The sequence below is a fragment of the Thamnophis sirtalis genome, unplaced genomic scaffold (assembly GCF_051295495.1).
Source record: "Thamnophis sirtalis isolate CommonGarterSnake01/CBP01778 unplaced genomic scaffold, rThaSir2_p1.2 scaffold_8, whole genome shotgun sequence".
NCBI lineage: Eukaryota > Metazoa > Chordata > Lepidosauria > Squamata > Natricidae > Thamnophis > Thamnophis sirtalis.
The window spans coordinates 71,066,074-71,091,875 of record NW_028261388.1 but is presented as its reverse complement, the minus strand read 5'-3'; the positions used below and the strand labels follow the sequence as shown (position 1 = coordinate 71,091,875).

The 25,802-nt window shown below is 38.6% G+C and overlaps 1 protein-coding gene across 1 annotated transcript in view; it reads right to left on the bottom strand.

Moving 5' to 3' along the window:
• Positions 1-1,833: 1,833 nt before the first annotated feature.
• The window catches only part of SEC23B (SEC23 homolog B, COPII component), a 32,948-nt gene continuing 8,979 nt past the window's right edge, over positions 1,834-25,802 (bottom strand). Inside the window, exons 4-20 of the mRNA XM_087721888.1 lie at positions 24,739-24,825; positions 24,340-24,576; positions 24,153-24,238; positions 23,696-23,840; positions 21,706-21,864; positions 20,916-21,031; positions 18,582-18,705; positions 18,172-18,252; positions 12,203-12,292; positions 11,327-11,433; positions 10,485-10,638; positions 8,473-8,550; positions 8,064-8,225; positions 7,723-7,809; positions 5,268-5,423; positions 3,372-3,437; positions 1,834-2,221 (exon numbers count right to left, since the gene is read on the bottom strand). Coding sequence (XP_087578014.1) covers positions 2,132-2,221; positions 3,372-3,437; positions 5,268-5,423; positions 7,723-7,809; positions 8,064-8,225; positions 8,473-8,550; positions 10,485-10,638; positions 11,327-11,433; positions 12,203-12,292; positions 18,172-18,252; positions 18,582-18,705; positions 20,916-21,031; positions 21,706-21,864; positions 23,696-23,840; positions 24,153-24,238; positions 24,340-24,576; positions 24,739-24,825 — 2,025 coding nt within the window. The 3' untranslated portion in view covers positions 1,834-2,131. The remainder of the gene's footprint in view (positions 2,222-3,371; positions 3,438-5,267; positions 5,424-7,722; positions 7,810-8,063; positions 8,226-8,472; positions 8,551-10,484; positions 10,639-11,326; positions 11,434-12,202; positions 12,293-18,171; positions 18,253-18,581; positions 18,706-20,915; positions 21,032-21,705; positions 21,865-23,695; positions 23,841-24,152; positions 24,239-24,339; positions 24,577-24,738; positions 24,826-25,802) is intronic.

Below are 25,802 nucleotides of genomic sequence, written 5' to 3'. Positions count from 1 at the left end.
TTTTCAAGTCAGCTCTCATGAAATAACCAAAGTATGACAGCCTCTGTTTGGCAATTTTGGCTTCAAGAGATATTGTTGATGAGGTTCAGTCTAGGACTGTTGTTTTTGCAGTTGGGATACACAATAGTTACCTCCAGCACCACAGTTCAAAGGCATCAGGGGTGGGTTGCTAATCCTGTTCCAACCAGTTCGGTTGGAACGGGGCCGGCGGCGTCCTCGTGCACGCGCGCAGTTCACACATGCGTCTTAGCGCCTGTGCGATGCTCCAGCTGCTCACGGAGACTCGCGCAGGCGCTGTATGTGCCATCCAGCTGCTCGCAGAGAATCGCACAGGCGCTATATGTGCCATGCGCCTGCGTGGAAGCGCAGAAGCCTTTAAAGACCGGTAAGGAGCGCGGGCAGGCGGGTGGGCCCTTCGCCATTCCCGGAAGTTACTTACTTCCGGGTTCGCCGACCAACCGGTTCGCGGGGACCGCCGCAAACCGGTTGAAACCCACCCCTGAAAGGCATCCACCTATCTGCCCTTTTCCAGAGTTCAAGTTTCACAGCCATAAGTAGCAATTGGAAAAATTATTGCATTAACTAATCTGCATTTGTTGTGAGGCTAATGTCTTTACTTGTTCAGATGTTATTCATGCCAGACCTTGCAGTTCTTCCAAATGCTATAAGTCTTCTTACAGTGGCTGCCTGATCAGAGTACAATGAGTGAATGAACTGGATGTGGTATGGTGGTACTCCCAGTTCTTTGAGGCAATTCCAGAGCTTATCATAGTTAACATAGTCAGATAATTTTATGTAGTCAATGAAGCACATGTAGAGGTCTTTTTGGTATTCCTTTGCTTTTTCCATCATCCAGTGTAGACTTGCAATATGATCCATGTTCCTCTTCCTTTCTGAAATCCTTATCAGGCAGTTCTCTGTTGGTGTTGGATTCAAACATTGCTGGATTATCTTCAAGAGAAATTTAGTCACTGTGGCATAAAGGCTATGGTTCAATGGTTGGAGTAGTCTTTCGTATCACCTTTCTCTGGTATTGGGATATTGACCTTTTCCATTTTTTTTGGCCACTGATAATTCTAAACTAATTCAATCAAAGTGGGATAATTAGAATAAGATTGAACAATCTAACAGAATTTAGGGAGAGGTTATAACCAATCAGCACCCAATACAGGTAGTCCTTGACTTACGACCACAATTGAGCTCTTGCCACATTTCTTAAGTAAATCATTGCAGTTGTTAAATTAGTAACATGGTTGTTAAGTGAATTTGGCTTCTCCATTGACTTTGCTTGTCTGAAGATCGCAAAAGCTAATCACATGATCCCAGGACACTGCAACTGTTATAAATCTGAGCCAGTTGTCAAACTTCCAAATAAAAATAACATGACCATAGAGATGCTGCAACAGTCATAAATGGGAAAAATGGTCATAAGTCACTTTTTTCAGTGCTGGTCTAACTTCAGTCACTAAATGAACTGTTGTAAGTTAAGGGCTACCTGTATACATAGAATGATTGCATTCACTAACTAAATTTAGTCAGTTGTGTAATTATTTTTTGCATTTTTCTCTTTTTCTCATAATCGAAGAATGTATCTGCTAAGGATATTTTATTACAAACAGAAACTCGTGTGATTGCTGTTAGATTATTTTGCATTTTATACTACTTTAATATTCAGATATTTCCTCAATTTATCATACATTTAACTATTTTTATCAACCCGTAGAAAATACATAGATATTTTTGTAATAAACAACTATCCAAGCCAGAAAATTAGGAATGATAAACCTTCCACCCTGCCCCCAATAAGTGGTAGAGAACATAATACACTAAGGATTAACACTATTCTCAAATTTTATTTTGCTTAGTTGTAAGAGCAGAAAAATGAACTATGCAGGACAGTATAAATGCAGATTTTAATCTTAGTATAAGAACATGAAAATGAAGAATTTGTAGAATAAAGATAAGTATATCAATAAATTAAATCTAAAATGTAAATTTCCAGTTTTTATATGGGTTAATTAAAATTCTGATTAAAAAAAGGAAAGGAATGTTATTAGTTTCTTGGTAGTCTGTAATCTATCAGCAGCATGATTCAATAAGATTATTGATTTTTGAGACTTTAGTATCAAAATTAGGATGCGCTTGATACAGCCAGCTTTTTTAGATGGTCCATGAATACTTGTAGACTAACATCATCCGTTAGTATTGGAGCACCAGATTCCTGAAATAAGAAATTATAGTTTAGAAACAAAAATTGAGCCAACATAAAATGTGGGAAAATTGGAAAAGTACAGCATAATTTAAATGATGTGTAATCATGTTGACTCCTATTTTACTTTTATTTATTTCCAAGTTCTAATACTGAATCGTTTTTTCGTTTTCGTTTTCTCTTTATTTGTATGCCGCCCTTTTCCCTGGGGGGACTCAGGGCTGCTCACAGTTCAAAAAAAAAAGGGGGGGGGAGACAAACAATACTCCAACATGGAGACAATACAACATATTAAAAAGAGAGCACAACAGTCACACAATTCGGGTGGGGTTAGAATCTTAACCCCAGGCCAGCCGGGACAGCCAGATCTTTAAAGCGGCGCAGAAGGACTGGAGGGTGGTGAGGGTCCGAATCTCCACGGGGAGTTCATTCCAGAGGGTCGGAGCAGCCACCGAGAAGCCTCTCCTCCGGGTAGTTGCCAGTCTGCACTGGCTGGAAGATGGAATTCGGAGGAGGCCTAATCGATGCGATCGTATCGGTCTAGTGGAGGTAATTGGCAGTAGGCGGTCTCTCAAGTACCCAGGCCCACTACCATGAAGGGCTTTGTAGGTGATAAGTAGCACCTTGAAGCGCACCCGGAGATCAACAGGCAGCCAGTGCAGCTCGCGGAGGATAGGTGTTACGTGGGTGAAGCGAGGTGCACCCACAATCGCTCGCGCGGCCACATTCTGGACTAGCTGAAGTCGCCGAATGCTCTTCAGGGGCAGCCCCATGTAGAGCACATTGCAGTATTCCAGCCTAGAGGTCACAAGGGCACGAGTGACTGTTGTGAGGGCCTCCCGGTTCAGGTAGGGACGCAACTGGTGTACCAGGCGAATCGAATGAATGAATGAATGAATAAATGAATGAATAAATGAATGAATGAGGGAGGGAGGGAGGGAGGAATGTTCCAAGTCTAGTTTATGCAGTTTTGGCCCAAAAACCATATGATTTATTGTCTATCTTTCAAACACTGGAGGCTCAAAGGAATTTTCCAGTTAACAAAGCCGAACCCCTGTAAATGGTCAAAATAAACTGACAAACTCCTGCTCCTTACATAATGCATGTCATAAATTGTGAGTACATGCACAACAGACATAGAACCAAACACATAATTACTTACTTGTCCCCATGCGTATAGATTATTATGCGTCTGAGAAGGATTCACTTTAGATAGGAGAAACCGTGCCTGTCAAAGCCAAAAAACCAATATAATTAACATTTATCACATAAAATTGCCATTACTTGCATGTTTCCTTTTAATACAGCTCAGAATAAATTAAGTAGGATTGTTTGGAAAGGAAAGAAAGTAGAAGAAAGAAAACAGGAAGCAAATTCATATTTAGCAATACTGAGTGCTTAAAGAACAGTTTCTGTTATAATCAGACAGAAGCCATTATCAGTACCGTACTTTTTGGAGTATAAGACTCACTTTATTCCCCTCTAAAAGAGAGTGAAAATGTCAGTGCGTCTTGTACACTCAATACGGCCATTTCTAGCTTCCCAAAACCACGCATCCCATTTTCACCAAAAATAGGCCCATTTTTTTGCAAAAATGGGGCACACAGAGAGGTTGGGAGGCCTGCAGAGGGCTCATGCGGGGTTGGGGAGGGCAAAAATGGGATGCATGGGGAGTTGGGGAGGCCAAAATTGGGCATGCAGAAGGTTTGGGAGACCTGCAGAGTCCTCCTAGGGGTCAGGGAGGGCAAAAACTATTTATTTCTTGTTTTCCTCTTTGAAATCTTGGTGTGTTTTATAGTCTGAAAACTATGGTAGCTTCCAAGTTAGATAATATTCCAAGTAGTCCTGAGGTCGTGACCATTTGTTCAGAAAACCCACAAAGTTATAATAACTCCTGTTGCTTTTTTACCCACCTACTCACCCCTAAGGCATCCCTGCACTCTGCATTGCCTGTTCATGGCACTCCCTTATGGCACTTGCACACAACAGCTCTCATCCGCAGATCTACTTGCATGAGATTTCCACTTTTTCCTACTTCTTAGTCACAAGACCCTCACTTAATGACCTACAGTCCTGGGGTTATGAAAGCTATGACTAAGCATTGAAATCATGTGAAACATGCTTTACAATTGCAATGGTCAGCAATGGAATTTCCAGTCCCAATTGTGATCATAACATGAGGACTACCTGAATTCTGCCAGCAAACAACAGCTGCCCCTCAGGACCAAAAAAGTGGCCAGGTTTTGATTTATTTAAAAAAGTGGTAGGAAAAAGCCTAGGATTTAAAACTCTGGAGACCAATGTATACACTTGACCACTATGCACTACAGTAGACAGTACGCTGTGTATATAACTTTAATGCTTTTAACTGAAATAAAGAAAGTAGTTACGTTATTCTTTGAGCTTTCTGCCCAGTAAACCTGTATAATGCATTAGTTTCTAGAGAACTAGATTTTCAGCTAAGCCAGTATAAGTCCTAATATTAACAGATATTGCAAAATTATGGATTTTTGAATATGAACAAATGTTTAACCAAGGTTGAGAGACTGCTGGACAGTGTGCATGCATTTCTAGGCTTGTAACTGTAGCCCAAGAACATTTTAAATCTTCCTGGTCCCTGTCAAGTAGGACATTGCCAAGGTCAAAGTCCTGAAGCAGCTCAAAATACTAGGAGGGGGAAAACCCCTCTTCTCTCAGGGAAAGATTGATGAAGCATTAGCATTAGTTGTGCTTTCTTAATAATCTTATAGAATAAATTTGGCTGAGATAATGACTGGACCAAAATTATCCTTTGAGTTTCTGTAGCTGAGGATAGTTTAGAATCTATCTGATCCCGATGCCAGTCCATCACCTTAACCACTATGTCACCCTGATTCTCACCTGACATTATCAACTTGTGCTGGATGAAGTGAAATCTCTCCAAAAGTTCAAGACTGATAGTGTGTGGTATGATACATTACAAATACATTACAAATACATTAAAACCAACATTAACTATAAATATAGCTATGGCACGCCTTTTTTTTAATGCACCTAGAATTTTTAAAGGTTTCTTTACCTGGCTGCTTCCATGTTCTGTGTTAACGTAGCGTGGCATTGGGAATCTTGTTTGTAAAATTTCTTCAGCATCATCCAGTGGAGCCTGCAGTAAATGCTTGAAGTTTTCATATTCTGGAATATCTTGATAACCAGCCTTACGCCACTGGGCAATAGTCTTGTGGAAAACAATGTGGGAGGAATTAATTAAAGAACTTTTATAAATATTTGTTTTTACTGCCTAATTCACATCATGTGCAAAATCCTTATATGATTTATTTCACATTTTAGGAAAAAAATCAATGAAACCAAACAAATAAATAAGCCGCCCGGAGTCCTTCGGGATTGGGCGGCATATAAATTTTATAAATAAATAAATAAATAAATAAATAAATAAATAAATAAATAAATAATGCCAAGCAATTGTTTGGTGAAAATATTTTGCCTAAGAATATTTAAAAAAATAAGTACTGTATTTTTTGGAATATAAGACGCCCCGGAGTATAAGACACACCAATATTTTGAAGAGGCAAATTTTTTAAAAAAAATTTGCACTCTGCAGACTTCCCCAAAAGGCCCGTTTTTCGTGAAAACAGGCACGTTATGTTTCAAAAAAAGGGCACATATAGCCTTTAGGAGGCTTATAGAGTGCTCCTGGGGGCAGGGGCGGCAAAATTGAGCAAAAAACACCCCATTTTTCACTCGTTTCTGCCCTCCCCAGCCCCCAGGAGTACTCTATAAGCCTCCTAAAGGCTCTGCACGGCCATTATGGTAAAAAGGGTTGGGTTTCGAGAGGCAAAAAATGCTGTATAAGACGCACCCAGATTTTCAGCCTCTTTTTTGAAGGGAAAAGGTGTTTCTTATACTCCAAAAATTACAGTAATTGTCACTTTCATTTAATCACCAACACTTTGTGCTAGTTTGGTTCTAAGCCAATTGTTCTTTGTCTTATGCACAAAATGCAAAGAAAGGCCTTTGGAAGGAAAAGGAGTTTGTTATGATTCCAATCCACTTGTGGTTGCCAACAGTATTTGATACAGTCCTCTCATCTCCACAGCAAGGCTAATTAAATCACTTTAACCACGCAGATGCGGGAAAATCTTTCACTCTGTTCTGCTTCCTTTAAGAACTTGCCATTTCAGAAATAAATCCTTTGGGGAAAAAACCAATTCAGTATGTCATTCTGGACAAAAGAAACTTATTTTGGGGCTAGAACTCTCACACAGTATCACATCAGGTCACTTCTGATTCAGAGTATTTATTTTCAAAGAGTACTGAAGAATCCTAGGAAATACTTGGTTCTGACAGAAAAAGGAACTCCTTGGAATTAACTAAATTTGCACATCTCTAGTGAGAGATGAGATCACAGGACCTCACATCATACAAAGCCATAGTAGTTGGAGTAGTTTTGAATTAACATGATATGGAAATACAACTACTGTTAATAAACAATACTTTAATTTAGTCATTATGAATCATTTCACTATGACATGTTTTTGCCAAATCATGGTAAAAACGATGGGTTTAGCCACAGAAAAAAAGTTATTAGTTAGGGATATGCAAATCATTCCATGTAAATCTTGGTGCTTCAGATCTATGGGGACACCCATAATGTACCTGTTAGGAGCTCTTTAATGAATATTAAATTAATATCCATTAAAAGAGCTACAAATATTCAATTAATATTTGTTTGAGTACAAGAGGAAATGGTATATATCATATTTCTGCTCTTTAGTGGTTTCTATATTTTTTACAGACCAAACCAGGTATCCTTCTCTTTCTAAAATGCACACTCATGATTGACTGAGCCTTGATATTTACCACACTAGTCTCTTCTTTTGATGCCATAAGGACAATGTAAATGGAAATATTAATTTAGATCAAGGGATAAATTGCCAATTAGTGATTTATAAATACATAAAAAGCTATAAGACTTTGTCAGTGTGAATATGACAGCAGATTCATCGCCTTAAGATCATAGTTTGTATTGTTCTTTTAGCAAGTATATGGCTTGTATACTCTCAGTTCAGATGAGAGGTTTTAAAAAATGCAGTGGACCTGAGATATCTGAGTGACTGCCTTGCTCTGCAAGATTGCTCTCCCTGATCCTGATTATCGTCACCTGGAAAGGCTCATTTTAATGGTAGTTAAGAGGCTGGCTGACACGGGAATGAGTTTCTGCCATAATTGCAAAGCTTCAATGGAAGAAACTCACTAGTGCACTGATTTTTAAGGAACTCTGACAATAAATCTACAATACTTAATTGTTTATTTTACAAATTTTAATTATTGCCAACAAAATTATTTAATTCTATTTTAGCACAAGATTTTATAATTTTATATATAGTTAATTTCTGATATATTTTCTGTTTTGTGCATCACCTAAGGACTTCGCAAATGCTGGTCTAAAAACCAAACAAATAATTTCCTTGTCATTCATAGAATTCATCATAACAAAGAATTAATTCCTTATTTACCTCACCAAGATAGATAACAATCTGGAAAAAAGTATCCATCAGCAGAATCCTATCAGCAAGAATGCTGCTGCTATCCAATAGTACAGGCTACAAGACACAAAAAGGGAAAGCATAATTTTACAAATAAGAAGGTAAATTTTAACCACATTTCATTTTTGATTGCAGAATTTGAAAAGATGCATGCCTAACATTTCTATTTTCTTCTTCTTTAAAGACTGTAAATTTGAAAGATTTCTTCATTTGTTTATATTTAAAAATGCTGCATTTTGAACATACATCAATTTTATTAAGTTTTTTTATTACTATTTTCAATTAACTTTCATCAAACATAGGAGAATCACCTCAGGTGGTCCATAGAATGAGTAAGAATAAAGTATAGGCTGAATCATAATAAGAGACTGGGTCAAATCCTGCCTGGCAAAGTGATGACGGTAATAGGAAGATTCATCTGGACTGTTATTGAATACTTGAAGGAATGGAGATCGTCGCAAATGGAACATGAACTAAATGGAGCAGAAAAAAAGCAGAAGTCAAATTGAGTATAATTAAAATATCTACTTTAATCATTTCCTGTCTTTTTGTATGTCTGAATTATTTTGAGATACAAATACAAAAAAGGCATGTACCAAACATAAAACACTTTACTATTTAATACAGTCTTCTGATAACCATAGAAATGACTCAGAGGCAAACTGCTACTTTTCTTTTATTAAATTATTTTATTTTGTTTATTTTTGAGACAGATCTTACCTGGGGGTACAAGGAGAATGAATCAGACAACCTAAATGAATTTGGATCATCTTTGCTGTATTGTCCAAACTTCTGACACTGTTGGAGAAATATGCAGATGTCAATAATCCTTTGAAGACAATATAAATCTTACAAAGGAACAAGGAAGGAAAATAAAGACGTCACCTGCAATATTTTTTTTCAAAAATATTGTTCATAATATGAAAGAAATAAAATTTGTCACTTTATCTCTTTTGTTTCTAATATGCCTAATAACTAAAATTAAATTTTATAAAAGGATATTGTTTCAAAATGATAAGGCAATTGAAATTAGAAAATTGCTTTTAAGGACATCAAATGTACAATATCATAAACAACATGATAGACTGAAAAAGCCTAATGTAGACTTTGTCGAGCATTTGATGGTATCTGGTAAATTTATATGTAATTAATTGGGATTAAATTTAGTGGCCAGCTTTGATCATATTTTGGCTTAAAACAGGCTCAGGATTTAACAATACACTGATTTATAATTTTGCATCATCTTGCCCCTGTGTAGCTGAACAACTCCATGAACTGCTGGGAGAGACCACTGTAAGTGAGGGCATGGTTAGTAGCCTGTTACAGCATTTAATTCCATTATTCCTTGCCATCTAATTTCGACCCGGCCTGTGATGACCATGCACTAGACCAAACTGGACACCAAGATTTACATGAGAAGCCATTCTGAAGATGACCTTGTTTTCAGAGTTATCTTTCTTAGGCAAAAGGAAAAAGGGCCCCTACAGGATCATTTCTAGGCTAACAAAGGTCCTTTTTTTAAGAGCAGCATTTGGCTCCCATTCCCTGTGCTTTTAGAAGAACAGCCAAAATCTTTTTCACCAAGTTCTTAATTTTTAGTATTAGCCACTGATAGTCAAGTTGAATATCCATATACTATTAAACTGTCATGACCTTTAATTGGACAAAACAGTACATAATAGGGCAACAGTTTTCAACCAAGGTACCACAAATGTAGATGTAGATGTAGATAAATTTATTTATAGGCCGCCCTTTTCCCTGAGGGGACTCAGGGCGGCTTACAACGTATAGGGAAGGGAGTACACACAATGACATATAAAAACAGTACGTAATTAAAAATAGAAGCAACATTCATTCATCATTTGGGAGGGGACAGATTATAATCTTTAACCCCAGGCCTGACGGGATAGCCAGATCTTGAGGGCTGTGCGGAAGGTCTGGAGGGTGGTGAGGGTACGAATCTCCACGGGGAGATCGTTCCAAAGGGTCGGAGCTACTAATGATCTAACTTACGAAACATGTCCAAAATCAGAGACCCATGTCTTCCAAGGTAATGAAATTTGAGAAAGTTGTGAGCTTCCCAGCCCGTCTTGCATCCCGTGCCCACCCCCCTCATCCAGCAGCAGTCATTTGCTTGCCTGCTAAGAAGGAAAGATTCTGAAGGCTCCCTCCCAAATTCCCATAAGAATACTCAAAGGGGAAGTCAGCAGGAAGTAGGAAGTTGTTCCTCCTCCTAATGCTCCCCTCTCCTGCCTTTGGTCATTCTGTTTCCCTGTTTAGATAAGAAAATATATCTGAAACAATGACCTAATGGGGCATGGGTTGTCTAGGCCAGTGTTTCTCAACCTTGGCAACTTGAAGATGTCCGGACTTCAACTCCCAGAATTCCCCAGCCAGCATTCGCTGGCTGGGGAATTCTGGGAGTTGAAGTCCGGACATCTTCAAGTTGCCAAGGTTGAGAAACACTGGTCTAGGCCATCTCAGTAGTACAATGTGGCCACAGAAGCTTATTCCTTTCAGAACTAGCTAAATGTCACAAAACAAATCTATATGTATTGAACCAATTATTTTCTGAGAAGCAAATTAAAAAAATACTAATCAGCATTTACCCTTGGGATTTTCAAGACAAGTACCAAAACTTTTGGAATGCAGGGTGGTGAGGGGAGTATGTCTGATCAAGTAATCATCTTTTTGATTCTAACACTCATAAGCTTACAGTTGATGATACTCACAAGTCTAATTAGTTGCCTATCCAGCCATCGCAAGACATCAGGCCCTTCCTCTGATTCAGCTCTGTAGACACCCAATCGAGCCATCAGGACAGCAGCTGCTTCTTGGTCAAATGCAGCTTCAATGTGCTGCAACTGACTCTGTGCATCTGCCCAACTAATTTATGGCAAGAATTAGTAAAATTTAAGATTATTAAAAGCCGTAAAGAACATTCTACCAATAATTTGCAGTTAACATTGCAATTCTACCAATGTTTGTTTTAAATCATTTTTATATCAGCCACAAAAATGAACTGATGGTCCATCTCAGTTTCATAAGCTATTTTATTTCGGGGTTATATAATACACCATGGCAGTGTCCCTTAATTACAAGTTCCAATCCCAGATTGGTTTTGATTAGTTTATCTTAAACCATGCCTGAGCATATCACCCACATCCAAATCTCTGGTTAGCTGACTATCAGCAACCATCACTTGATAGGCATTTTTCTTTCATCTCCCATGAAGGGCAGATTAATCAAGATCATGGAGGTGGTGGGAGAAACACAGTTGACCTTCTCTTCAAATGTAAGGGTTCTGATTCCTCATAGGATTGCTGTATTTTTCTTCCTTCATTTTTTAAATATTTACAAGGAAGGCTATAGAAGGCTACCACAAAATTGGCTGGAACGGCCAGCTTGACAACAGAGAAACCAGGTGAGATCTATTCATCTGTGGGACAATCAGGAGCTCATCCCGCCAGTCATAATACTGAGTATGCTATTAATGTGGCTCAAGCAATACAATTTACGCAACCAAGAAATGCAGCCAACAGAACCAAACCTAATAATCACAAATTATTCTCACTTTCTAGCAACAGTAGTCACACGAATGCGCCTCTGGGTACTGGAGTGCTGATAATGTGTAACAAACTGGATGGCTCCTCTTCCACCCTGAGGTATTGGAGTGTTGTGCTGAAAGTTAATGAGATAAAAGTTGTCTAAGTTGCACCTTACATTTTAAAGACAGGTTGAATCATCATATAGGAAAGAAGTGAAGTACGAGCAGTATAATATATCCATTTACAACTAACACATTGGCTTCTTTGAGGCACAGAGAATACTCCAAGTGTAATTAGACTGGAAGTGCAATAAACAATTTCTGCCTTCAAATAAGGTTCAAATAACATAAAGCAGCTTTCTTTTTACTCTTAGTAAATGGGTCTAGAGCTGTCATTGAATAAGGTCTGGGTTCCTGAAAAGACCACCCAGAATTTTAAATGATTCTGTCTTAGAGTTGGGGGGAGGGGGGAGAGAACAAGAATGTGAGCAAACTTTTTAGATAGGTTTGAGTCTTCTTTAAGATGACAAATTGATCTTCCTGCAACTTTTTCTTCCTAGCATTAGCTGCTCTTAATTCTAATAAAATCTTAATTAAACTCAAGTACAGGGCTTGGAACCTAGATCTTCAAACATATAATGCTAGTGTTTCCTACTTGCATTATAGCTCAGTAACACCTCTTGGTCCATACCCAGATTCTTTTAAAAATATTTTACATATTTCACACAAAAGACTTTTCTGACTTATCTAAACATCTACTGATCCATAATGGCATCAAAATTTCAACAATAAGGCTGAGGGAATAACAGCATTTTTCTGAACATGCTGTCTACTCAGTCTCCTCATCAATGGATTCTGCACTATATACAACATTACAAAGATTTTTAAAAAATCTAGGCTCACCTGATTTACTACTTCAAAATAAATGGCAAGAGTCATGGTGGGGTCAAGTCCACAAATTTTCCACTGATATGTGCCACCTATTCCGAGTTCCTGTGAGACATTTCAAAATTCAGGTTTTATTCTAAAATCTTAAGTCGTTTGTCATTTCATGTTATAGGTAGGTAGGTAGGTAGGTAGGTAGATGTAGACAGACAGACATAGATACATACAAGCCAGTGGTGGGTTTCAAAAATTGTTCGAACCTACTCTGTGGGTGTGGCCTCCTTTGTGGGAGTGGCTTGCTGCCCATGTGACTGGATGGGAGTGGCTTGCCACCCATGTGACCGGATATGAAGATGCCGACGACACTTGTCAGAACCACCTTAAATTACCTCACACACAGCACTGGCATGCATAAGAATATGATGTAAACTTGTTTTTTAAAAGGCATCTTTGGTTTGCGTTAAAACAACAACACACATGTTCTGATTGCACCACAAACACAGTAGTCACAGAGGCACTGAGTTTTATAAATATGAGCATGATAGTGTAGAATAATCATATCCAAGGACCAGTGGTGGGTTTCAAAAAATTTTGGAACCTCTTCTGTAGGTGTGGCCTGCTTTCCGGGTCCACTGGTGGAACCTCTTCTAATTGGTTCGGTAGATTTGACGAACCGGTTCTACCGAATAGGTGCGAACTGGTAGGAACCCACCTCTGATACACGCACACACACACACACTATAGCTCTGTGATGTCGAACCTATGGAACCTGTGCCACAGCTGGCACGCGGAGCCATTTGTTAGGCCACATAAGGCGTTGTCCTGTCAGCTCCAGCGCGCATGCACGCACTGGCCAGCTGACTTCGGCCTTCATTTTCGGCCATTTTTCACCCTCCAGAGGCTTCCCTGAAGAACAGACTTCCAGTTTGCACGTTGGGCAGTTTTTCGCCCTCCTGAGGTAGAAAAGTGACCCTCTGGGCAACCCAGAAGTTCGAGAACTGACTTCCGGGTTGCCCGTACGGCCATTTTTCGCCCTCCAGAGGCTTCAGGGAAGCCTCCTGAAGCTTCCGGAGAGTCTTGGGGTGGGGGGGAGGCATTTTTGGGGGGAGGGGGGCAGACTCCTAGAAAGCCTCTGGAATCTGGGGAGGGCGAAAAATGGGTCCATTGTGCCCCAAAAGCAGGGGGAGGGTGCAGGTCATGCAACCATGTGTGCGGGTCGCACACATAGAATTATGGGTGTGGGCACACCCACGCACAACCCCCCCTACGTTCTCCCTCCCCCCGCTTTTGGCACGCAATGGGAAAAAGGTTAGCCATCACTGCTACAGTTTCTACATATTATTTAGACTTTACAGCACAAATTACCAACCTATATCCTTGATAAAGAACTTATGTATGCATTGAAAGATACTGTGAAATATATAATTATCTGGCAGCTACAGAGGGAATAGTAATCAGTCTGTTCTCTTCCAGTTCATTGATGCTAATACATATTTGTGTTCCAACAAAAAAACCCTCCATAATTCCCATATACAGTATAAACTGCATATTCAGAGGTACAATTCTCTAAACATCATAAAGTTAATTAGAAATATATAATCACAAATCCCCATAGAAGGAATCTGGAGTTGAAAACTGTATTCTTTATTTTGTAATATATTAAAATTTACATTTAAAATGGAAAAGGGCAGTGGAAATAAATAAACAAAAAAAGCACAAGATATAAGTGTTTAATAAATGTAAACCTGTAAAAAGAAAACTATGTACAGGTAGTCCTCAACTTACAACAGTTCATTTAGGCATCACACCTAAAATGACCATTTTTCACACATATGACTATTGCAGCATCTCCATGGTTACATGGTTACAAAATTCAGGCGCTTGGCAACTGACTCATATATATGATGGTTACAGTGTCCCAGGGTCATGTGATCACATTTTGTGATCTTCTGACCAGCAAAATCAATGGGGAAGCCAGATTCACTTAACAACCATGTTACTAACCTAACAACTGCAGTGATTCATTTAACTGTGGAAAGATTGTAAAATGAGATAAAACTCACTTAACTGTCTTCCTTACCAATAGAAATTTTGGGCTCAATTGTGGCCATAAGTCGAGGACCACCTATACATTAAACTACAAATAAGAAAGATCTGTTTATGTTAATAAGTAAATGTGAAAAACCTAAAACAGTGGCCTCTTTTGTATGTGTATGTTTATACTTAAGAGAGCTTATTCCTAAACAAGATTTCTGCCAAAGGCAAAGAATTTGCTACAATTAAGTATTATTCTTTGTCACCAAAAATAACAATTCTACCATCTTCTCTCGCTGTAGCCAAATCTATCTATTTTCCAGAAAATATTTTTCCACTACTTTTTTTCTGCACTATCCACACAAAAACTTGTATTTCTGCAGGCCCCATAAGTACATCATAAGAACCAAATATTACCGTATTTTTCGCAGTACAAGACACACTCCCCCCCCAAAAAAAAGTGGGTGGAAATGTTTATGAGTCTTATAGAGTGAATATTGCAGCGGGGGTGAGGGTTGCCGATCCAACTACTGATCAGCTGCTCGGCAGTGAAGATTCCAGTGTTCCCTGGCGGTGGCAGCAGCTCAGCTCAGTTGACTGTTGGTGGGCACAATGGAGCAGAGCGCTGACGAGCCACCTACTGGGTGCTGACCTATAACATGCTGAAGCTGACCAGGCTGTTTGCTACAAGGATGCTAGCCAGATGAATACTGGATGGATGCTGGGAGGCAGAGGTAGATTTTTTTTCTTGTTTTCCTCCTCTAAAGCTAATGTGCATCTTATAGTCTTATAGTGCGAAAAATACGGTATTCCTTCTAATCATGATTTCTTTTGCTCTTTGCCTACTTTTAGCTTAATCTTTTTCCAAAAAGCAGTCATTTGTCAGCAGCATAACGAATTGTCATGTATTCTAAATCAATAGTAAAAATTGTTAGATTTACAGTTATTTTTAGTCTGTATTTTCCCAGGCTATGTTTTACAAGACTTTTCATCTCAGAGCAGTCTGGGGCTGGGCCACGCATGTATAGGCCTTGCCAGGCCTGTGTGATTCACCTCCACCTACTGAACTACCAAAGCATTTCCCCACTAAGCTGCAGGTTCAAACCAAGTGGGCGAGCAGGGTGGTCATAGGTTACAACCCCCCTTTCGTTCATGACAATCTTATTGTTCATAAATTAAGCTAAGAATGTTCTTTACATTTGCCTCTTTCTGCGTCATCTTCTTTTAATAGTTCTTTCTTTTAATAATTTGATCATTTCATAAGTTTTTCTCACATTTATTTCTTTTAGTCACAAACCCTTTTTTATTTAAAACAAATTGATTTTCCAACATAGGTAGTGCAGCCAGTGCTGGTGGATCTATCTGATGCTTCAATTAAGTACCAAGAAGAACTCTTGGAAATGCAAAATGATGAGTCACTTAAAACTTTATTCAATATAAAAGGAAGGATGGCATGGCTTTGTGATGAGACAGAAACTAAATACCCAAATTCAACCTACTTTGCAAGAAAACTGCTGTTACCATTCCCATCTTCATATTTAGCTGAATGTGACTTTAGTGCTGTAAATGATTTGCTACTGAAGAAATCAACTGGATATCACTGAACGAGAAGACTTGAGAATGAAGCTGACTAAATTGGAGCCTAATATAAAATCTGTCTGTAGCAGGCATCAAGCACAATGATCTCACTAACTTAAGTAGACTAAAGCTGCAATCCTACAACATTTTCCCAGGAGTAAACACCATTGAAGACAAAGGTACTTACTTCTGAGTAGACATGCATAGGATTGCGTTGTAAATATGATATTGAGGTGAGCTCAAATTCTATTTTGAATGGGTTAGGTACCTTTATTTTAATATGTATAGTAATTACTATGATCAAAGTATTACAGAAAAAGTTTTCATTAAAAACATTTATATTTATGCATTTCAGTTCTCTATTATGTGTTTTGAAACTTTATTTGCTGTTCTTTTCATATCCCCTCATCCTATTATTTTTTAAGTTCCTCAGTACTTCTACTGTCTTTTGTTCTTTTATTTTTCTTTCAAGACATGTTCTTTGGAACCTTGTTTAAACCGTTAACCAACTTAATGGCCTTTTAGGCTTCCTCCACGTGAGTAGTTGTTCACTTTTTAAGTAGTAAGAATTATATGTCATGGGGGGTGGGGGCATCACGATTTTAGAGATGCTTAGGTAGATTAGGGTTAGGGTAGTTGTTTTGTTCTATTTTAATAAAATAGCACTAAATTTCAATTCAATAATTATGAATGCATCTTCTGTTAATTAACCATTGTTAATTATCTACCTCTGTTTTGGTAACTAATACAGGCATATCAAATTTGTGTACAGATAGTCCTCAAGATACCACTATAATGGAGCCGGCCCATTATGGTCGCATGTCCCGATGACCATTAAGTGAAGTGCCTCACTTAAATGATCTTCCCATCCCTGATCTCCCAAGTGCAATAGTTAAATGAATATTCAGGTTGTTAAGTGAAGCACAAGGTGATTCAGGGGTAGGGGGAGGCCCTTGGAAGCCAAGCGCAGGCCCATACGCACTTGCCCCAGCCCTCTCAAAGCCTCCCCATTCCCCGAGGTACTCCTCACTCCGTTTCTGCCCCTTGCATCCCCATAGGCCTTTTCCCACTTCCACTGTTCCACCATGTCTTTAAGCCTCATTCCCACCCCAACAAGCAAAATATTCTCCTCCTCACTTACCTTTTGAAGAGCAGGGGTGATATTTATAATCACCAGAATGTAATTTGGTAGCTAGAAATATGGCAGCCAGTTTTTGGAATTGTACCATGTGACCAAGGGACAAAGCGACCTGTTCTGCTTCATTAACAGGGTCTACATAGCCTTTCCAAAACCTAAACAGCCTTTCAGGGCCCAGAGATTTCTGAAAGGCTGTGCTGAACATCTTAGTGAAGCAGCACTAGATGACCTATTATACACCATGTTTCCAGCTATTGGACTGCATTCTGGTATCGCCACTGTTTCCAGAATCATGGAACAAACCACTCTGATTTACTATGTTAATGCAGTTTGTACAGAAGCTTTCAGAGGTTTTCTGCAGTGCTGTGCAACTTCATTAAGACAGCAAAATGGACTGGTTTGGCTTGTGGCCACCATTTTATCCCACCCATAAGCAGGTGAATGCAATATGGCAGCCACTTCTGCAGCACTGCACAAACCACATGAAGGCAGAAAAATGGAGTGGTTTGTCCCTTGCTCATGCTGGGTGATTGCAGAATTGAACTATGTAACTGAGCAACCCTACTAGCACTATGGAAAGCTTTGGAGCTCACATCTGAGTGAGGAGGAGTGTGTGGGATTTGGTGGGGTGGGAATCAGTCTTAAGGCCAACAGGGAGCCACTGGTGGAGGGAAATGCTTGTAGGCACAAGGGGGGTGAGGGGAGGAGTTGCAACATTCCTGCAAATGGTCATAAGGGTAAATGAATGTAAGGGCACTGCAATGGCCATAACTTCACAACCAGGTTATAAGCATCTTCTGGGGAGGTCCATCATAACTTCAAATGACCATTAATCACCTATTACAGGGGTGTCAAACTCAAGGCCTGCAGGCTAGATCCAGCCCATGGGGTGCTTAGATCTGGCCTGCAGGGTTGTCCTGGAAACAGTGAAGGACTGGCCTGCAGTGCCTCTGCCAGTGAAAACAAGCTCTGTTTTTGCTGGCAGAGGGTTGCAGGAAGCCACTGCAGCTGGAAATGGAGTTCAAGAGGCCATTTTCGCTGGCAGAGCACTGGGACCATCACAGGCACCAACACGAGTGACATCAAGCTGACCATGCCCACCCTGGCAACACTCCCTGTGCCCCCAAGGTCAAACACAACCCTGATGCGGTCCTCAATGAAATCGAGTTTGACACCCTATACCTATTATAAGTTGAGAACTACCTGTGCTTCTTACCTATCATCAAAGAACACTTACATTTTCAGAAACACTTGGCCCTTTGGCATTTAAGGATACACATGGTCCAATAGCTCCAGATATCTTCAGTTCTCTACAAGTCTATAATAAAAAAAGTTCCAATTAAACTCCAAGCAATAATAACTGCTTAACTGATCTCTTGCTGATACCTCAGCATGACAAACCTTTCCTTCCAAGACTCTTCATTTAGAATTGTGAGTTTTAAATAACGTAGATATTATGAAATATTGAGATGTTCAACAATGTTGTTAGCTTCCTATTGCTGCACAGAAACTATCCTTTTCCATCATGAGAGAGTAAGAAAAGAATGGAAAATCTCTCTGAAATCAAAAACTACAATAAGCAATGTAAATTACCAATTCTTTTGGCTAGGAAAATATTCAATTATAGGCAGTACCTGTGATACTTACTTTCACTTCTAGAGTTGCTCCAAAAGCCATTCGGAATTCTCCACTGAGATTTTTGCTAAACAATCTCTGGAAACTTTGCTTGAAGAGAGAAGTATTAAACGAATCTCCCATCACCATATAACCCCTGAGGAAAAAAGTCAGTGAAATATTGAGAATAACTGGGTTCATGAAGTGACATAAGACCATAACATTGTTTCCATGGTTTTTCTTATTGCATTAGGCGAATCTAGCCATCAGTTTGTAAAGCATGTCTAGAATTTTATGGGAACCAAACCAATTATAGCTTGTTCAACCATCAATAACTCAGCAGGGAAATGTAACAGTATATGAACATGACTTTGGGAGACCAGGAAAATAAATGCTGCCTAGGAAGCACAGTCCACAGCTCCATAGTGAGTGGAGGAGAAGACTGAGGAGGGACCATCCCTAAGGCTGTAAAGGCAGGAAAATTATTTCCCTTTTGCAAGATCTATTTGATAACACTGACAGGAAGGTCGCAAATTGCAATCATGGTAAACTCAAGCAGATTGTTGAGGACTCGGATTATAATTGTGTGTCTGCAGGTACACTGCAGCAACCATAACTTTGAGGGCGGATTGTCATTTAGTGTCATCACAAGTTTCAACAGTTGCTGAAAGAGTTGTCATTAGATGATCTGTAATGCAGCACTATTAACTGAAATATGTCTGTCTTGATCACTGAATTAGAGCAGGAAAGAAACACCATGTGTTGCAATGATTCTAGAATAGTTTCATCTTCTCTCCTACTGATTAAGAACAGACAAACCAACGTCAAAAATGAGGAGCACTTTTACTTTTTTATAACCATTTCATCCCATCCCTTTCATTTTCCTAGAAACATTAAAGAAAAGAAAACAATGAATAATGCCTTGTAATGGGAGTTCAAATCTAATATAGAAGTTTCTTAGGAAAGTAAGTTTTTAATTCTTTTTTGGTTTCCAGTGAAACTCAAGTCTGTCCACATAAGCTTTTTTACAAATTCAATTTCCAAGAGGCATGTTTGGAGCAAATCATGTTGAATTGAATAGGATTTATTCACAAGTAAGCATGAATAAATTGCATCAGTTATCTTACAATATGATGCTCTTGCATGATAAACTGAAACTGACATTTCAGGTACTTGACTTATAACCATTTGTTCAGCAACAATGGGAAGTTACAGTGACACTGAACAAAGTGACTTGTGAATGGTCCCTGAATTTATGGCTGTTGCAGGGCTTCCACAGTAATCAAAATTCGGTCACTTGACAGCCACTTGTACTTCAACTCCCTCCACTTGGCTACCTCCCTCCACATCTATGCCCTTTGGCCCCCTGCACTCTGTGGCCCCTGCTGCCTTAAGCCATCTTGCTCCCTCTGCTGATCATGCATGCCTGGCCTAGTTCTTAGCAGAGTCACTGAGAGCGATTGGGTGGTCATATAAATCATCTAAATAAATGCAGCTGTTGACCGCATAACACTTCCTAAGGTCACACATAGCAATTTCCTTGCAAGGTTTCGAAAAGATGCCTTACTTGATCAGCAGCTGCCTTGCAGACATGCCTTGTCAGCAGCAGGAGCAAGTAGAGAGCGAAGGTCAGCTGGGGTGGCAAAATTCAGGCTGTCAGAGGCCTCAGAATGCAGGGAGGCTGGGCTGGGCTGGGGCAACTTGAGTACTGCACTGTACTGCTGGGCTGGGCTGGGCTGGGCCAGCTGAAGCTTCAAGGAATGGCTGCAGCTTCATGCTGCACTGTGCCTCAGGGGCTTTTCGCAGCCCCAGAATCCTAGTGTGCCAAGAAGCCCTGAGCCACAGCATGGTAAGCAGCCACAGAGCCACACTAAAGCTGCATTCTACCCCACAAGGCAGGGTGCAGGATGGCCAAAAGGCCAGATGTGGAAGGGGAATAGGTAATTGGGAGAAGTTGAAGGGGAGGCATCCCTTACTGTAGAACAACTGAGGATTGGGGCCAGGAAGGACCAAGTCCAGAATGGCTTGATTGGGATGGGTCATTGATTAACAACCAGTGGAATTTAGTCCTTAACAATGGCAATGAGGAATGCCAGGATTACTGTTGCTAAGCAATGTAGTCATGAGACATCATATAGTGACAGAAATTCAAGGCCCAATTACCATTATGACTATCCATATATGCATATGGCTTCTAAATTATCTAAAAGACAAATGCAGTGATTTCAAATCCCCACTTCTTCACATGACTTTTACTAAACACTTTCTCCTCAGGGTGAAAGAAAAAGCAGAATATTTGTGCTCATCAAGAAATGTATCTCTTCTTTGTTAACAAATAACATTTTTTACTCAGGATTAAGAACATACCCAGTTATATTTGTACAACACTTTATCTCCAGGAGACCAGTCTGATCAAGAGCACATGCATAAATATCAATGCAGTGTCCATTAGCAGCAGCACGATTAGACAATGCCTCATAATGCTGTGGAAATATAACAGTTTTATTTTAAATGACAGTTATGAGGAAAGATTATTCATAATTGTTTAGCATGATCTAGAGACAAGTAATACAATAGTGTTGCTGACTTTAGATCTAAACTGGTAAGGGTCAGCATGTTCTATATACAAAGCTATGCACTCTGTGGAAGGGAGGTACAATTATTCAATAAACATTAACAATAATTGGCTACTGAGAGCTTTCCAAACCATTTTTCCTATAACAAAAATCTCTTGAAGAAGAGAGCTGATACAACTGAGAAACCACAAAGGCTAATTTAAATACAAGAAATGCAGTGTTACTTAGAGTGTCTGAACAGAGGTTTTATGTTAAAATTCAGTGAGAACAGTGTTATGTTCCAAAAACTTAAATCAGGAAATAGTAGCATGAAAGGGGTTCAGGAGATCAAGTAAATAAAGGAATGGGTTCTTAATAAATTAATATGAATTAATATGAAAGATTAACTGGATTAAATAACGGCACACAGAATATAAAGATCTGTAATTGTAGAAATATCGAACAAACAAGGCAGCTAAAGATATAAAGTGAAAAAGCAATCAAGAATGCAAAGTTTCTGAAATTATTTGACAGTGAAAAATACGTCCAGCAGAAAATATGAAAGATAATGTTTATCTACAGAAGTCAAACTAGATACTTACTTTCATAGCTTTCTTCATGAATCGTGCATTGTCTTTATCTATATCATGCCACGAACGAATCGGAGTTTTCAGCTCATCTCCTACCACCATGCCTGGCCCTTGAGTTGGTGGCCCTCCAGTAAACAACATTATTCTAGCCCCAGTATTTGGAAATGATCCCTTGGAAGTGGGGGAGGGGGGAACAGAATAAAAAACAACAAATTACATAAATTACTAAATTAGTTAAGAATATAGTTGACTACATCTGTCTCGTTTGCAAATTAGGTCAATCATAAGTTGCATTCTTTTAAAGACTGATATCCCACAGTATCTGCCTGCCAATCATCTATCAGGACCCCAGAAGTGCAGCCTCGTCTGTTGCAGTGGCTGGAATGTTCCCCCAAGATTCGAATAGCTCTAACCCTACTAGTGTTTTAAAGGACTCTGAAGACCTTGCTCTTCATCCAGGCTTTTGGACAAGGGTGACAGTAGTCCCCATTAGATTATGTGGGTTGTTTTCTTTTGTTCCCATCTCATTTTTTCATTCTTGCCATCTTTATTCTTCATTTTTGTTGTTTTCTTGTCTTTAATATTTTAAGCAATTGAGAGCAGCATGGTGGCCTAGTGATGAAGATGCTTGCTTCCCACTCAGAAATTTAAGAGTTCAATTCTAGGTAGCGGCAGATATTTCTCTCCCAGGGCACAAATAAAAAATATCTGCAGCAAATTTTGCATGGTGTCAGGAAGGGTATCCGGCCACTAAATATTCAGGTCTGTGCAGTCACCCTGACTCTACTCTGAGTTACAGGATTGTAAAGTGACATTTTTTTTAATGTTTTAAGCAATTTGTAAACTTTTGAGAGTTGCTTCAGTCAGGTGGCACATATATTTAGTATTTATAAATATTATACTATAAAGATAGACAGAAATGATGCAAAAAAGAAAAAAAATATATAACCCAAAGGGAAAATATACTTTTAAAAAAGATTAGTAAATTTGAACCATCTTTTTTCAGTATTTCAAATGGTTTAAAAATTTGATTTGTAACAAGCTGATCCAAAGAATTTACCCCTATTAGCCCATAAATTCCATGTATAACATATATCTGTTATTTTCAAACTGGTTTTATCCCAGAGTGCATTTTTTTCATCTGAATACATGTGAATTCATCAGAATCATATTTCCATCCCAATTCTGCCTTCTAGACATCAAAAAATTATAAATACTATAGAACTATGATTAGTAAAGGAAAAAGCCCATTATCGTGATACTGAACTTTCTAATTGTGCCCATATTTTTTGATTGCTTGGATTCCATAGAGAAACAAAATCAAACTTTATGCCTAGTTTCCCTAGTCAGCATATGATATATGAAAAGATTTTTAAAAAACCTCCAAGGATTTGTCTTTCTCATAGTTTTTTTCAGTTTTCTTGAAATGTGTTGATGGCATAAACATGTAAATCCTATGACCTATGTCTACATATAAACATGACTTTAAGAAGAAAACTGCTTATGTTCAATCATCAACATTTTTCAACATTTAGCAGAGTTGAATTTTTTAACAAAGTTTACAAGATATTGGATGATATTTAATATAAATTTATCTGTTATGTGGTAACTACACAAGATAGCTTACATTGCCAGTCAGTGTCCACTTCTGAATATCCATTCACACATAGGTAAGACTCCAAAAAGTACAGAAGGATCTCAACCCTTCCTTTTCATAGCTGGGAAAAGGCACTGTTCTGTTAAAACTAGAGCAAAACTCTTGAAGGAAATAAACAAATTGCTGGGCTGAGGTGGAAATAAGTGGAATTAAATACTCCTCACAGAATTAGCTGGTTGGAATTTCCAGGGAAAGGGGGAATCTTCAAACTCAGTTGTGCCACATTCAAAAACATGCATATTGGAAAATACATGGCTTCCAAGTACCAGAGAATACTAGTAGAGTTTAGATTACTTCTAAAGGTATTTAAGATTGTAAAAAATAAAAACAAACAAACAAACATACCTCAAGTAGTCCAACAGCAACTGACAAAGCTACTCCAGTGGATCGCAAGGGTCTCTTTCCTTGAGTAACTGGCCAAGGATCTCTTTGTAGTTCTCCAAGAAGATCTGTCATGTTCATATCAATTTTGTGAATAGGCTGTAAAAATCTAGTTTTTTTTTTAAATCAGGAGAGAAGAAAGGAGAGACAGAAAGACATAATATTGTGAATTATGCACTGGGTACTCATTTATTTGGAAATGTGTAATATTTTAATCATAGATTCAAAATGAATCTATCAAACCTCTGATTCACCTATTATCAGCTTTATATTTTCTCTTACATAGATGGAATGGCCTTTGATCTTAAATCAAATAGCAAAAATAGGCCTGCTTTTTAAAAGATGTTCCTTTTGGGATTTAAGAAAAAGATTAATGCATTTGCATCATTTGAAATATTCTTTGTTCTGCAAAGCCTCATACCTGCTAGAAAGGTGAGGTGATTCTTGGGATTGAGGTGGTCTCCCTTGCTGAGTAGGGACGGCAGGCCTTGAAAGACCCAACATATCCTGACAATGGAAAACATCCATTATAAAATCAGAAAAACTTATAAAAACATGAAATAAGAACTAGGAAATCCTTTCAACTTTTCACAGAAGACAAAATATACCTGTATTTGTTTCGCTGACAGATCTTTAGTTCCTCTAAAAACGTAACTTTTGGAGATCCCTTCACAGCTCAATTCATGAACTTGAACCATTCGACCGAAGGTAATCAATCCCACAAGAGCATCAGGAGGGAGCAGACTTAAAGACATTTGCAAGGATTCTTTCAAAGCTTGTAAGTCCTCCTCTTCCAAACATGTGTCTACCACATAAAGAAAGACCAGGGGTGTCTGAGGCCCACGCTTGATTGGGGAAAAAAGGAATACATATCACAAAATTGTACATACAGTAAAAGACTCTAATTTCTCTTACTGTAAACCATGGTAAAAACACTTTATTCTTACAACCTGTTGCAGAAATGTTGAATATAGCTACGGAATCTGAGAGATAACAAAAAGGACTACCTGGACTATATATTCGATTGTAGAAAACTGGGGCATAAGTTCTGCTGGCTGATTTACTTCAGATATGCCTGCATATGCTGGAGGAAACTGAAAAAAAATACACCAAGAATTAGAGCATGTGCTGAAAAAATATCAATTCTTAATAAAATGCAATGTCGGCATTTTTTCCTTTCAATTAAACATATGAATCTTAATTCCATTTTATAATGGTTTCTGGCTTCTTAACCTTTTGGTTGTAATCAAATGTAGACATGATTTATGATTTTTTCCAAAATCATATCCCAGGCCTGCTCACCAATTTAACTATTATCTGAGAACACTGGTCTACAAATTTGGGGAAATTATCTACCTCTGAAGTGAAATGTGTTCATTTTACATATTTTGATTAGATTAATTAAAAAACAGGAGATAAAGGTGCTGGTTGGTTAAAGTTTTCAAGATATTTTACAATAAAGATTTATACACAGGTGAGTATATTTGCCTACAAGGGAGGGAGGCATCTAATGGTCATGATGCCTCATAACTTCTTGAGAAAGTATGGTAGAAAATGAAACTGGTACCACATGAAAGTGTATAAATTTATCTTCACTTTGAGAACAGCAAGACAGATGAGTATGAAAAACATGTGGAAAATTTGCTTAGGTCCTATAAAGCACTTGGTTCAAACATGTCACTGAAAATTCACTACTTACATTCGTATTTTGACTATTTCCCTTTGAATTGTGGGGAAACGAGTGATGAACATGGGGAGAGATTCCACCAGGATATTGCAGGCATGGAGAAAAGATACCAAGGGAAATGGAATCTGTCCATGCTTGCCAATTACTGTTGGAATCTTCCCAGTGATGATCCTATTGCAGTTCACAAGAGAAAAGTCAAAAAGCGCAGTTTAGACACTGAATAAAGATGGAACCTTGTCATTTAATCTGATGTTAGAGCTTGCCAGTTTTTCATGCAAAAGGCATGAAAATGTTACATGAAAAACTAATAAATGAATGGAAATTTATGTTATTGGTATGAATAAAAAGATACATTTATATTTATTGGTGTGGCACCATTTTCAT